This window comes from Lissotriton helveticus, chromosome 8, assembly GCF_964261635.1.
Source record: "Lissotriton helveticus chromosome 8, aLisHel1.1, whole genome shotgun sequence".
Classification (NCBI taxonomy): Eukaryota; Metazoa; Chordata; class Amphibia; order Caudata; family Salamandridae; genus Lissotriton; species Lissotriton helveticus.
Window position 1 is genome coordinate 1,586,370,808 of NC_136069.1, and position 13,736 is coordinate 1,586,384,543.

Here is a 13,736-nt window from a genome sequence, read left to right on the forward strand (position 1 = left end):
TTTCTGTCTTTCTCTGGGTCTTTCTATATTTCGGGTCTCAGTTCTTGGGCGACAGGCACGCTGCTGGGGGGTAGGCCGTAGTCATCTGCAGGGGTGCAGGGTGGGGGGTTGGGGGATGGGTGTTTTGTTTTCGTTTTATTTCTATGGCCTTTTTTCTTCTTATCTTTCTTTGCCCTTTTCTTTTCTTCCTTTCCGGGTCAGTGTAATGGGTTCAATTTTATGGCCATCTCTGCTGTTTCATATGTGCCTCAATTCTCGCGATGTTTCAGTGCTACTGGGCGGGCACTCAGCTGGCGTGAACTGTATTTGTACGCTCGCTTACCATTAATAATATGTTTTAATGCCGCTGACTTACGCGAAGATGATTTAACTGTGGACATATGCTATTTGTCCCCCCCCCCATTTTTTCGCAACTTGAGATATTGTATGGCACCTGATCCTTCTATCTTATATTATACAATGGAACCTTTTTATCCTGTTACCAACTTGATATGTTTACAACCAGTACGTATATTGGACGTGGCGAATCTGCTCCCCGGGATGCTGAGTCTGGGTTTTGATTGTTTTATTGTGTTTCAACTGCTTAACGGCCGGCCCTGGGGGTTGTAGGCCCGTGTTTGTACTTGGTTGAAATGTCAAACAAAGGTTTTCCGAAAAAAAAAAAAAAAGAATGTGACCTCGCTCTTCCATAGCTTAACAATCCACATTCCTACAGTTTCATTTTGTATTGATAATGGAATACCAATAGCACTATCTTAGAAGTATTCACAGAGAATGTCAAAATACTGCCATAAAGATAAACTACAGGTGGTTTTTCAAGTGCACAATTGTTTCTCTATCTTTATTTATAGTGAGTTGGGGGTGGTTTTGGTCTTACAAATTATTTCTTTTACATCTTTTCTGAAAGCAAATATAGGGTATCTAGTAAACATGAGTGCATGCCTCCAGTATACTTATTATTTATCTAATAAGACATAACATCTGTAATTGGCAGCCACTCCAAGGGCCTGATTTAGACCTCGGCCCAAAGGGGAGGGATATCCCATCCGCTGAAATATAAATCCTATTATATCCTCTGGGATTTATATTTCGGAGATGGGTTGTGATGGAGAACCCGTACGCCGAGATCTACCGCAGGCCCTAAATCACCTTCCCATGGATCCATGACATCCCACTACTGGTTACCTGAAAACCTTACTGCTCAAACAAACACGAGTCATGCGCAGATCGATCATATTCAGTTCATCATCCCGGGAGCAGCTGAGCAGCTGTGTTTGGTTGTAGTTCAGGCTGAGAGACGTGATTTTGCCCTTCGGTGGAATCTCATGCATACACTGCTTCAATCTGGGAAATGGAACAAACAACACAACTTAAGAGTGCACAAGATCACAAAATAAGTTATGAACACACTAACATCGGAACACACAAACACAAAATGCATAAGAGGTAAGTAATTACTGAGCCTTTCTATTTCCAACAGGAGTTTTGATGGAATAATACACTGTAAGCCCATACAAACAACAATAAGTCTTCTGTTGCAGCTCAGCAAAGAAGTGTGGAGCCCAACAGAACTGCAGAGGGGTTAAATCGTTACCCAGGAAAGGTTTTATCTTTTATAATGAAATTGACATTCCATGTACGTTGCTACTTCCTCAATCATAAGGCATGTTTCCCTCCTAAGTCTTTGTAGACTGGTTTAACATCCTCAGATCAATCGTACCCCATGAACAACCTCAACAAAGAAATCAACTACTTCAACAACTAAATCATGAACTGCGTAGACACTCTCGCACCCTTCAAACACAACAAGCAAAGAATAACCAACAGGCAAGCCTCCTGGTACACAGAGGACCTTCGACATTCCAAACAGCACTACAAACATCTAGAAAGAAGATGAAGAGCCAGCCGCAGACAGAACCACCTACAAGGCCGCACTTGGAAACTGGAGCTGCACCAAGCTCAACCCACGGGCAACAAACGGCCTGAAATACCGACGCTGTGTAACCACACACATTACCCCTATTCTGACGGAAACCGATTATCTTCGGTACCGCTCTCTTGTGCACGGAAACATCCCGATTAGGACCGGGACGGAATTATCACCGGTCTCCCGATATCGCGCCTCGATCTTTTAGATCAGCCCTGAAGATTCACAGCCACATGCTGTGATGAAACACGTGTAGGCTAGAGTGATATGGCACAGTGATTCTGAGAAAAGAACACTGTTGAACAATAAAACTTTTGAAAACTTATGACTGGTTTGATCTATCCCATTGGTTTGGCCATTTGACCATTTGAAGCTTGAAATTTGATTTGATACACTAAGTGTGCTCTGGATTTTTGTCCAAGGCTGCACTCAAGCACTATCACCAGCATCTGAGAAACACCAAAAAAAGAGCACTAGCTGAACGTATCAAAGGGAGCGCTCGCAGCCACAAGCAGATGTTCTTGATTACCAAGGACTTCACCACACCCCGGCCTCCAACAGCATCTCCTTGTCCCAAGAACTCAGCGACAAATTTTTTCCACAACAAAATTGCAAGCATCAGCAGCAACTTCGCACATCAACCAAGTCCTGGTGATCTCATCGCCAGCCTGCCCATCAACAACAAAGACAACCCCATAACCAAATGGGAAACTTTCACAAGAGACGACATAGCGACGATCATGAAGTCGATCCACTCAGGGGCCCATGCAGATCCTTGCCTCCACCACATCTACAACCTAGGAGCAGCAGCAATCAGCACCATCCTCAACCACATTGTCCACATCCCATAACATCCGTCACATTTCCAGAAGTCTGGAGAATGCAGTGGGTCAACGTCCTCCTCAAGAAACCATCAGCCGACTCGAACCAGGAATGTCCGTCCAATCGCCCTGCTCCCCTACTCAGCCAAAGTGGTAGAAAAGGCCATCAACAAGCAACTCACAACCCACCCTTAATTACACCACCTGCAGCACAACATCCAACCAGGATTCAGAAAAAAAACACAGCACTGACACATCCCTTATCGCAGCCACCGATTACATCCAGACCATTCTGGACCGCGGAGAGACAGCAACTCTAACTGTGCTTGACCTCTGCAGCATTAGATACAGTCTCCATAGCATACCCATCGGAAGACTCCACAAGATTGGCATCAAAGGACTTGCACACAAATAGATCTGCTTCCACATCGTGCACATGCTCTAAAATATCTTGAAATGGCTGCCACAGACCAGCAGATGAACCGTCTCGCAGGCACTCATCACAAGCAAACTCTACGATGGCAATGCACTCTGTGTCGGCATCTCCGAGTAGCTCACACACAAACTCCAGACCATTCATAACGCCTCCGCAAGACTCGTCCTCAACCTCCTACGCCACACCCACATCTGACTTCACCTCACCTTAGAGAGCTCCACTTGCTCTCCAATCACAAACGCAGCCAATTCAAACTCCTCATGCACACATATAAAGCATTGCACAACACTGGACCAGCATATCTTAACAGCTGAATACACTGCCACAAGCCAGCTGTACACCTACGATCAGCCTCACTCTCATATGGACAACCCCCACATTCACAAAAGCTGAGCAGGAGGGCACGTGTTCTCCTAGACTGCACCGAAAACCTGGAACAAACTTCCGCAGCAAACCAGAGCCTTAATTTTTGATTTCCCAAGAAGCTGAATACATGGCTATTCGAATATCCATGCGGGGACTACACCCATACAGACCTGCTCAACCCCCTGGATGCCCTCACAGGTGATTAGCGTGCGCTATAAATCAACAAGGGGGAATGGGACATACAGGGAATAGCTAGGGATTGGTTTAGGGGTATATCCGATTGACATGCTAGCCTCTCTTCTTTTTGATCCTCAATTAAAGCCAGAAGAAGAGAGGAATGACAAGTAGACCTCCTTCGCATGTTAAGGGATGTGCTAGGATGGCTGTCATTTCCTCCACTTGAATCCCTGTTCCAAGAATGTTGAAGACTTCCTCTTGATTTGATGCCTGAAGGCATCAGAGTTCTTGTTGTTCTGAAGGGCTGGAAACTGGACTGTAGAGCCTGTCTATGGAATAGTCCCCAATTAAAGGATATGTTATGGGACCAGCTGCCAGCTTGCGCAGACCACCCAACAGCTAACCTGAAGTATACTGGGATTGCTTCTACTGTCTTAAAGACTCTCAACAGCTCAAAAACTTTACTGCATTTTTAGAATCTGGTGCTATTTTACATCAGGTAGCAGTGCCACAGCTCAACCTAACTGAACGTGAATTGAATACAGTTCAGCAGCACCACCCTCTGAAACCACAACAGATCCAGGAATGTCCCAATAAACAAGGGAAGGTTTGAATACCAACCAATGAACTTGCACTACGCTTCATCTCTTGAATAGCTCCTTCTGAAGCTTGGGTTATCCTTATTAACTGTACCTAGTTCGCAGAGAATTTGAATGGTGTGAATAAGGTTTCAAATGCTTCAGAAAAGGGGGTGGTGATGAACAGAGTGCCTGAATTAAGCAGACCACTCTTACCCAGTCCAAAGATCAGGGCTTGATCCATCACCGTTTTTTAGCTCACTGCACCATCCCAGCTCAGGTTTCAAATGCAGCTCGCAGGATGCAGCTTCCTGGATAGACCCACTGACCAAATTATTTAACCAGATATTTTCCAAACTTGTGATGTAAAATTCTTGTTTCGTTGTGGGGCATTTTACATGTTGAAGATTTCTTTTTGTATACAGCTTGGTTTGAGGTTTGGACCATTGCATTATTTCTTTGCCTTACATAGTTGTTTGGTTACAATTGTTACACAACATACCTAGAGCACATTTCAGGAGGTTTTTGTAAGGCGAGGGGAATCCTTACAGGGTGCAAACAGCGATGCCAGCAATCTTTTGGCAACCGTTTGTTTTTCCCTGAGTTTAACAGCAGAGGGGCCGCTTAGGGAGGTCCATGTGTTTGGGTATTGGTTTACCGGCAGGGAACAAAGCAATGCTGGACTTAGGATGTACCCAAAGTGCCGGTAGTGGTTACAACCCATCCCTAAACCTAGACAGTTGTTGCTACTCAATCACATAGCTATGTGGTGATTGATTGTTCATGAAATCCAAGATCAAAGTGATGGCAAAGGGCTTTTTACCAGTACATATGGGGAACAAGAGTGTCAAATGAAATCTTCTCATAACTGGGGACCTTCTATTTTCCATAATCGCGTTGTGTGTTTGAGTTTAGATGCAGTGTGCGTAGACAACGTGTGTGGTTCGAATGATGCCATTTACAAGCATGCATGTTGAAATCAGCACAATATGGTGTGGCCCTGCAAAGTGTAAGGCAGTTTCTGGCATCCCTATCTCTGCAGTAACCACTGGGGATGAGCCGTAAAAAGTCTATCAAGTTTCAGACTCATCTGATATCTGGATGCAAAATAGATTTAGCCCAGAACCCTAATGAACACTCAGCACTTACCTAAACTATTTTGCCTGCCAATCCAGATCTACAGTAATATTGACCCCAATTTAGGTTACCACTTGGATGTAATGATCTGTCTGGGTACCAATGTAATGTATGGTGGGTTTGTAGAGTGCTGCTTGTCCACCGTGAGGGTATCCAGTGCCCAATGAACCTCCTCTGTCTATCTGTAGCATCCACGTTTTTAATCTTCTAAAAGACTATTGAGAAAACACTTGAGCCCATATGTACAAAACTTCCATTTTGTATTTTCTAAATAGCAAATCATAAGAAATTGCTATTTAGGAAATGCAAAATGAATTATACTAAAATAGCAATTTCCTAATAGTGATTTCTTCAGAGTCGCAATCGCTATTTGTGAATCGCTATTTAGGAAATGCAAACCCATTCCTTCCTGTGGGCCTAAGATATGAATGGTTTTGCATTTCCTAATTTAGTAAATGCAAAACCATTCGTACCTATGGCACTTAGCCCTCCTTTAAATAAAAGTAAGTGGTGCTCATGTAAAGCGCTCCAATGCCCTCCGGGAATGTGCGTGCTACAAGCAAAGCAAAAAAATCAATTTTGGGTCATTTTTTTAAATTGCACATGGTTACCATCGGATCGGATCCAATGGTAACAGAATTTTCGAACTGCCCATTTCGCATTTAGGAAATTCTTTGTACAAGTGCTTAGGAAATCGCAAATAGGAAATCCCTTTTTGCGATTTACAATTTAGGGAATTGCAAAATGCGATTTCTACTTGGTAGAAATCGTGTTTTGCGACCACATTTCCTCTTATGTGCATATGGAAAGCCTATTCAGCATTTCTTAACGGCCCCCAATTGCGATTTGGTCCATTAATAAATGCTAAATGGCTTTGTACATATGGGCCATAGACAATACTTGAGGAGTCTATACTCTCTACCATGAAATCTACTGTTCACTATTAAGTGGCGGGCACCATTTACTTCATTTGTGAAATTCCCGAAAGAACGTCTCTGCAGATGTTCTTGAAATCTATTGTCTGCTGTCAAGGTTTAATAAATCAGTATTCCAGGTGACGGCACTGGGATCCCGCCTATGTAGATTAAGGCAAACACAGTCCCTTCAGAACAGAAGGCAGTGTTTAGTTGGGTAGGAGGAGAAGCTTTGCTCCACCAGCAAACAGGGGATCGACCAAGAAAAATACTTCGCATAATGCTTCTATTTCAAACTCTGTGGAAGTTTGTGTGGCCTTTTTTCAGCCCATGAGGGGCACCAGAGCTTTTCAATTTCAACCCATGTCTAAGTGCAGCATTCCAATATTTATTTATTTATCTCAGAGTTTTATACCACGCTAGTTAGACCCGAAGGTATCAGAGCGATTTACAACAGTAAATGTTCACATCAAAGTTAACAAGTCAATACAGAGCTTCTGAGTCAAAGCGCTTTACAACAGTAAATGTTCACAACATAGACAAAAAGTATAAACAGAGCAGCTAAGTCATGTGTAACAGCAAAAACCATAATTCAAAGATTTCACATGGAGTGTTAGAGAGAAACATTAAACGGATCAGCATTTGGAAAAGTAGGAGAAAGCACAACATTAAGTGAATAGTTCAAGATTATTTATTTATTTGAGAGTTTTATATAGCGCTAGCTAGACCCGAATGTATAAGAGCGCACATTATCTGCTGCTGAAAGCCCTGCTCCTGGAACCTATCGCTCTAGCCCTTATGATTTTGGAGGCATCACACTTTACAGACAACTCAGACTCCATTCTGAAATCCCTGTTCCCCAATGACTACTGATATCCAAAGGATGCCTCATGTCCTGTGGGTGCTTCTGCCACCACCAACAAATGTTACAGTCACCTTTCATGACATGTGGGTGCCACACTAAGTTTTTGTGTGTGATAGCCCAGACCCAACACCAGTAGCCCCCCTGTTGGGACTTGGAGACCAACTGAGGCAGTAACTGGTCTGCCCTTGAAGTGCGTATCCTGTGCCCACTCCTGATTACCGACCACTGGAGTTTGATTTTGTCCAGTGTACCTCCTCCCACATAACCAACACTGGAGCCAAGAGACCACTTCACTGGGCAGTGGACCAGCTTGTTAGCAAACTAAAACCATAATATTATGAAGGTTTGAATTCTAGTTGGCTTTGAAGTGTTGGGTTTCTGGGTGTTTAAAACATGTATGCACATCAGATTCTCAACTGTCTTAGCCAGAACCTACAGAGTTATCCCCCTTGAACAAGGCCACTGGGAAACTAGGGTGTAGGTCGTAACATAACATACTTGACACACTGCAACATCTGTTTGGCTGGAGGCAATAACAAAGCCATTGTAAGAGAACTGAAACCACACATTTACAGGACAGCAGAGAACTCACAACACTGTTCAAAGAAAATCATGTTAACTGATTTGTAGCACCTCCAGGTGAAAACACTATAAACATATTTGGGGTTGTGTCTCAGATCTTGGCGGTGCTAGAACTTTCGTGGTCTGTTTTGTTGTTAACCATTGAAACTATCACATTACGAACCTTTATTTGCCCCAGCATGCTGATCTGGTTCCCTACAAGTTTGTTACCACCTTCAGTTATTTAGTTTGTGTCACTAAACCTTCACATACTGTGGTGGGTGCCTCATTACATGAAATAAAGGGTCAAGGTAACTCAGTTCAAGAAGCATTGTCTCAATGTTTTATGTACGGGTCCTCCTGAAAACGCAAATTTCCCTTTTAAAGGCTGCAGAAGGCATTTGTCCTACCTGCAATATGGGCATAAGAGACCAGGTTTTAGGTTCATACTGTGTTTTGGATGGCTGTGGGTGAAATCTCCAGACTGACAGTTCCATCTCTCGGTTGCTGTCTTGTAGGCTCTTAACATATTGTGTATTTGTACATCAAATGTTCACCCTAAAGGGTATCTTGGGGTCGAAATAATAGATGTTTACTGTCACCCAACTCAATGTTGACCTCGGAAGAATATAAGACTGAGCTGATCGTGAGGTTAAACACAGATCCTTGCAGCGGTTGCATTAGTCCACTAAGCCACTAACCCTGGCTGATCCAAAATGTGAATGAAAGATGCATTAAGCAATGGCTGATGTTGGGTTACTCTCACCTGTGTAAAGCTACCTCTGTCAGACTATAAAATGCTTTGCCTCTGAGGATGGACATGTAATGGACATTGAATATTGATCAAGCATTGGCTTTGCCAAGTGACAGAGTATTATCTTCATTTGAGAATCACGTCAGCTTTTTTGAACAATCAATCAATCAGCAATCAATCAGGGGAACTGTAACTGCGCTACTCACCCGAGAGGGTCTCAAGGCGCTGGGAGGGGGGAGGGAGGAGGGAGGAAGTGGGGGCGGCAGATCCCTTTAGCCGAAGAGTCAGGTCTTGAGGGTCTCCCTGAAGGTGTTCAGGGAGGGGGCGCGTCTGATGTCTGCGGGCAGCTCGTTCCAGATTTTGGCTGCGATGTAAGAGAAGGATGAGCTGGGTGGCGTCAGCGTAGGCTACGATGTTGAGCCCATGTTGTCGGACGATGGCGGCGAGGGGGGCCATGTGGATGTTGAAGAGGGTCGGGCTTAAAACGATTCAAAAAGGGGGTGGTGATGGACAGAGTATCTGAATTAAGCAGAACACTCCTACCCAGTCAACAGATCAGGGCTTGATCCATCACCGTTTTTTAGCTCACTGCACCATCCCAGTTCAGAACCTGGCTATATGCAAATTAGTCTGTCCCTGGCCCAGTGCATCATGGGAACAGGGCAGACCAAACTACCAAGCCAATTCTTTACTGTCCATCACCACCCCCTTTTTGAATCGTTTTGGCCACCACAAGTGTGGAAGGGTATGCTCAGATGTGAGTTCCTTGCTCACTGCACCATCAGGATTCAAGCAAGCCGGGCCGAAGACGGCTGTAATGCCAGAAACCGGTCCCCGGAAGCTTGTTTCCTTTCCGGTAAAGAATTGGCTTGGTAGTTTGGTCTGCCCTGTTCCCATGATGCACTGGGCCAGGGACAGACTAATTTGCATGTAGCCAGGTTCTGAACTGGGATGGTGCAGTGAGCTAAAAAACGGTGATGGATCAAGCCCTGATCTGTTGACTGGGTAGGAGTGTTCTGATTAACTCAGATACTCTGTCCATCACCACCCCCTTTTTGAATCGTTTTGGCCACCACAAGTGTGGAAGGGTATGCTCAGATGTGAGTTCCTTGCTTACTGCACCATCAGGATTCAAGCAAGCCGGGCCGAAGACGGCTGTAATGCCAGAAACCGGTCCCCGGAAGCTTGTTTCCTTTCCGGTAAAGAATTGGCTTGGTAGTTTGGTCTGTCCTGTTCCCATGATGCACTGGGCCAGGGACAGACTAATTTGCATGTAGCCAGGTTCTGAACTGGGATGGTGCAGTGAGCTAAAAAACGGTGATGGATCAAGCCCTGATCTGTTGACTGGGTAGGAGTGTTCTGATTAACTCAGATACTCTGTCCATCACCACCCCCTTTTTGAATCGAGGGTCGGGCTTAGTCATGACCCCTGTGGAAATCCACAGGTGGTTTCCGTGGTATCGGAGTGGAAGGGTGGTAGTCTAATCTTTTGGCTTCTTCCGGTGAGGAATGATTGGATCCAGTCTAGGGCGGTTCCTTGTATACCGGCGTCGTGTAGTCTGGTGAGGAGTGTGCGGTGGGAGACGGTGTCGACGGCTGCTGTTAGGTCGAGTAGGATCAAGTCTGCAGAGTGGCCTTAGCCCAGGACGGTGCGCATGTCATCTGCGGCGGCGAGTAGGGCAGTCTCAGAGCTGTGGTTGCTTCGGAATCGGACGGGTCGAGGATGGCGTAGTCTTCAGCTCCCTGTTTACAGCTTTCTCCGCCACTTTGGCTGTGAAGGGAAGGAGCGAGATGGGCCGGTAGTTCCGGAGGTCTGTGGGGTTGGCTGAGGGCTTCTTGAGCAGGGGCCTGACCTCTGCGCATTTCCTGTCGTCAGGGAAGGTACCTGTTTCGAAGGTGGTGTTAATGGTGCGTTGTAGTTCGGGTGCGATGGAGGCTCTGTGGTAGATGTGTGGAGGGCAGGGGTGAGTTGGGGGCCCCAGAGTGGTCCCTTTCATGGTTGAGACAGTGTCTTTGGCCGTGATCGGGGTCCAGATGGAGATGGTGGGCTGCCTGGTGTGTTTGGTGGGTGGGGCAGCTGAGGCGTCCGGTGGATGGTCGACAAAGTTGTCAGAGGTTTTTGATCTTGAGGTGGAAGTAGGTTACAAGCTTATTGCAGAGGTCTTGGAACAGGGTGATGTCTGTGGCTTCGCTGCGGGGGTTGGTGAATTTCTGGATGACATTGAAGAGTCCCTTGGAATTGCTGGAGTTGGCGAGGATTTTGTTGTGGATGAAAGTCCTTTTGGTGGTTCTGACTCGTTTGTGGTAGTTTTCCATGACTTCCTTGTAGGTGGTGTAGTTTTCGGGTGTCTTGTTGTTTCTCCAGGTTTTCTCCAGGCGTCTGCAGGTGTGTCTGGCATCTTAGAGATTGGTGGTGAACCAGGCGGCTTTTCTGGGGTGCTGTTTGTCGGGGTTACGCAGCGGGGCAAGCTTGTCTGCGGCATTTGAGATCCACGTGTGGAGTTCCCTAGCTCCTAGGTTGGCGTTCAATGTCGGTGTGTGGTTGTCTCGGATGAGGGTGGAGTTGAGTTGTTCGTCGGTGACTTTGCTCCAGTTCCTTAGTGGGCTGGTTTGGGTGGCTTGGGTTTGTAGACGAGGAAGTGTACGCAGTGGTGGTCGGTCCATGGGGGTTTGATTGTGTGGCTGAAGTGGACGCTGTTTCTTGCTGCAAAGATGGGGTCAAGGGTGTGTCCTGCCTTGTGGGTCAGTGTGGAGACAAGTTGTTTGAGTCCAATGTTGGCGAGGTTGTCACGAAGGTTGGTGGAGTTGGGGTAGCTGAGGTTGTCGAGGTGGCAGTTCAGGTCTCCGATGAGTATGTGGTTCATTGAGGCGATGGCATGGGGTGCGATCAGGTCGGTGATGGTGGCGGCAAAGGGGACCCTATAGGCGAGGGTGTCACGGAGTGTGGAGTTGGGGCTGGCCTGGATCTGGAAGTGCAGGTGTTCAGCAGAGGGGAAGGTTTTGCTTGAGGTAGTGAGGCATAGGATGTTCTTGTAGGCGATGGCGAGGCCACCTCCCGGGTGGTTGGGGCGGTCTTTCCTCTGGATCTTATATCCGTCCGGGATGGCGGTGTTGATATCGGGGAGGAGGAGGCGTCAGTCCAGATCTCCGTGAAGAAGGCAATGTCGGGCAAGAGAGAGTCGAGCAGGTTCCAGATCTCCACGGTGTGTTTGTGCATGGAGCGCACATAGAGGAGAATGCATCTTAGGGTGTCGCCGGTGTCGGTGTTGGTGGTGTTGGTGGCCAGGGTGGTGGTAAATGTCTGATGGCAGTGGAGGCAGGAGAACTGGCCGTGGGTTATGTTTGGGGTGGCCTGTTGGCAGTCTATGAGTCTTCCGGGGTTGAGTGTGCGGAGGGCAGCTGTGCTGTAGTGGTGGATGGTAGGAGATCCAGTGTCCCTGGTGCTGATTGCGGTCGGGTCGCGGATGGGCTGCCATTAAGGGAAGGGGGGAGGGACGTGCAGCTGGGAGGCCATGTAGTGTAGTTCCTATATTCCAAATAGGCACTGCACATTGGAATATTATATCCTATAGATTTGACGTAGGACTTAGTGTACTAGGTCTCCATCGAATATACTAAACTTAATAGTGAGTGCCAGCTAGCTCAGAGGTCACTAGAAACTTTCTCGAATTCACAAGAAGGGATTAGTTTCTGACAACCGCATAAACATGAAAACTTTGTTTTCCCAAGAATAAATGTATATTCAGAGTCGTGTAAACAATAGATAGATATTTTACTCAGTCAATCGTGCATGCTTAGTTTCTACAGAGTTGCAGAGAAATAGAGAGACAGGCGTTTTCAATAAAAGGTTTTATTGAACAGTCTTCTTTCTCATGCAAGTAAAGTGAACTGCTACAATTGTAATGCCGGCTGCAAAGTACAGCAAGAACAATATTATAAAATAATACTGTAAAAGCATTGTATTGTTTCTAAACCACATATAAATACATACATAAATAACAATGGCTAAAAAGTACTCAACTGGTGCTTCTAAAATACGCCTACCCCAATGTACCTAACCCAAGTCTAGTATGAGGGAAGAAGTAAGTGTGGTGTCCGGTGTAGAGAACATAAAAAAGCAGCTTTGTGGAAAAACTGATTGACATGACATAACATGTGTCTGCAAAGCACACCTTCACCCCATGAGGCATCCTGGCGCTAAGTAACAGGTGTTGTCACCCGACTCAGTGGTACTTATTTATAGACCATGGAAGGACGAAAGGCTTAGTAAACCCGCTGGGATTTGAACCAGGGGCCATGAGGAGAAGAGGAAGACAAAGAAGACGAACGCCAGGGTCCAGTGGGAGGATCAAACTCCGGTAGCCATGGGAACAAGGAGCAGAGGGAGAGGGGACGGACTGTCGACCAGTCGGCAGTAGCCAATATTGTAAATTTGAGTAACTACACCCTCACCAAGGACGAAGAACCGGTCATATCAAAAGGTTTAGGATTTGTTCCAACCCCCACCAATGACCCTTTCCTGCTACACACCGAACTGGCGCAATTTTTCAGGAAGATAAAACGTTGACATTTCTTTGGGGATGATACTGACAACCAGAGGGAACCGACCAACACTGGCCTCAAGAAAAAATCTACATTTGTACCACCCACCCAGACTATACCCTGTCATATATTAGCATTTGAACATGCAGTACTCAGAGACATGCAGGAGATCAACTTCAGAGAAGAAAAAGGCTTTCAGAATCTCACAAAGAATGAACGGTTAGCTTTGGAAAAACTGAAAAGGAACCATGATCCTACAATAAAGCCTGCAGACAAGGAGGGCGCAATAGTCCTGATGAATAAATCAATGTATCAGGAGGAATGCAACCGTATGCTTGCAGATAACATCAGCTATGAGAAATATAGCAGCAACCCCACACCCCGCCTCTCCAGAAAGATCAAAGGCATGGTGGATGAGGCTTTATGTAATGACTGGATTACGAAGCAGGAGGCAGATTTTCTGACGGGCGACTCACCAAGAATAGCAAAATTTTATAGCCTGCCGAAAATCCATAACGGAAAAATACCCCCACCTGGAAGACCAATTGTGTCTGGCATTAAATCAATTCTTGAACCATTGTCGCAATTTTGCGATTGGTTTATTAAACCTATCGTACAAAAATCTCGATCATACCTACGAGACACTAAAGATGTACTC

At 45.9% G+C, this 13,736-nt stretch overlaps 1 protein-coding gene across 2 annotated transcripts in view; it reads right to left on the reverse strand.

Annotated features, from left to right (window-relative positions):
- The window catches only part of ATG16L2 (autophagy related 16 like 2), a 586,089-nt gene that overhangs the window by 99,175 nt on the left and 473,178 nt on the right, over positions 1 to 13,736 (reverse strand). For both annotated transcript variants that reach the window (XM_078658598.1, XM_078658597.1), the window contains exon 15: positions 1,186 to 1,344. In XM_078658598.1, the coding sequence (XP_078514724.1) occupies positions 1,186 to 1,344 (159 nt within the window). The remainder of the gene's footprint in view (positions 1 to 1,185; positions 1,345 to 13,736) is intronic.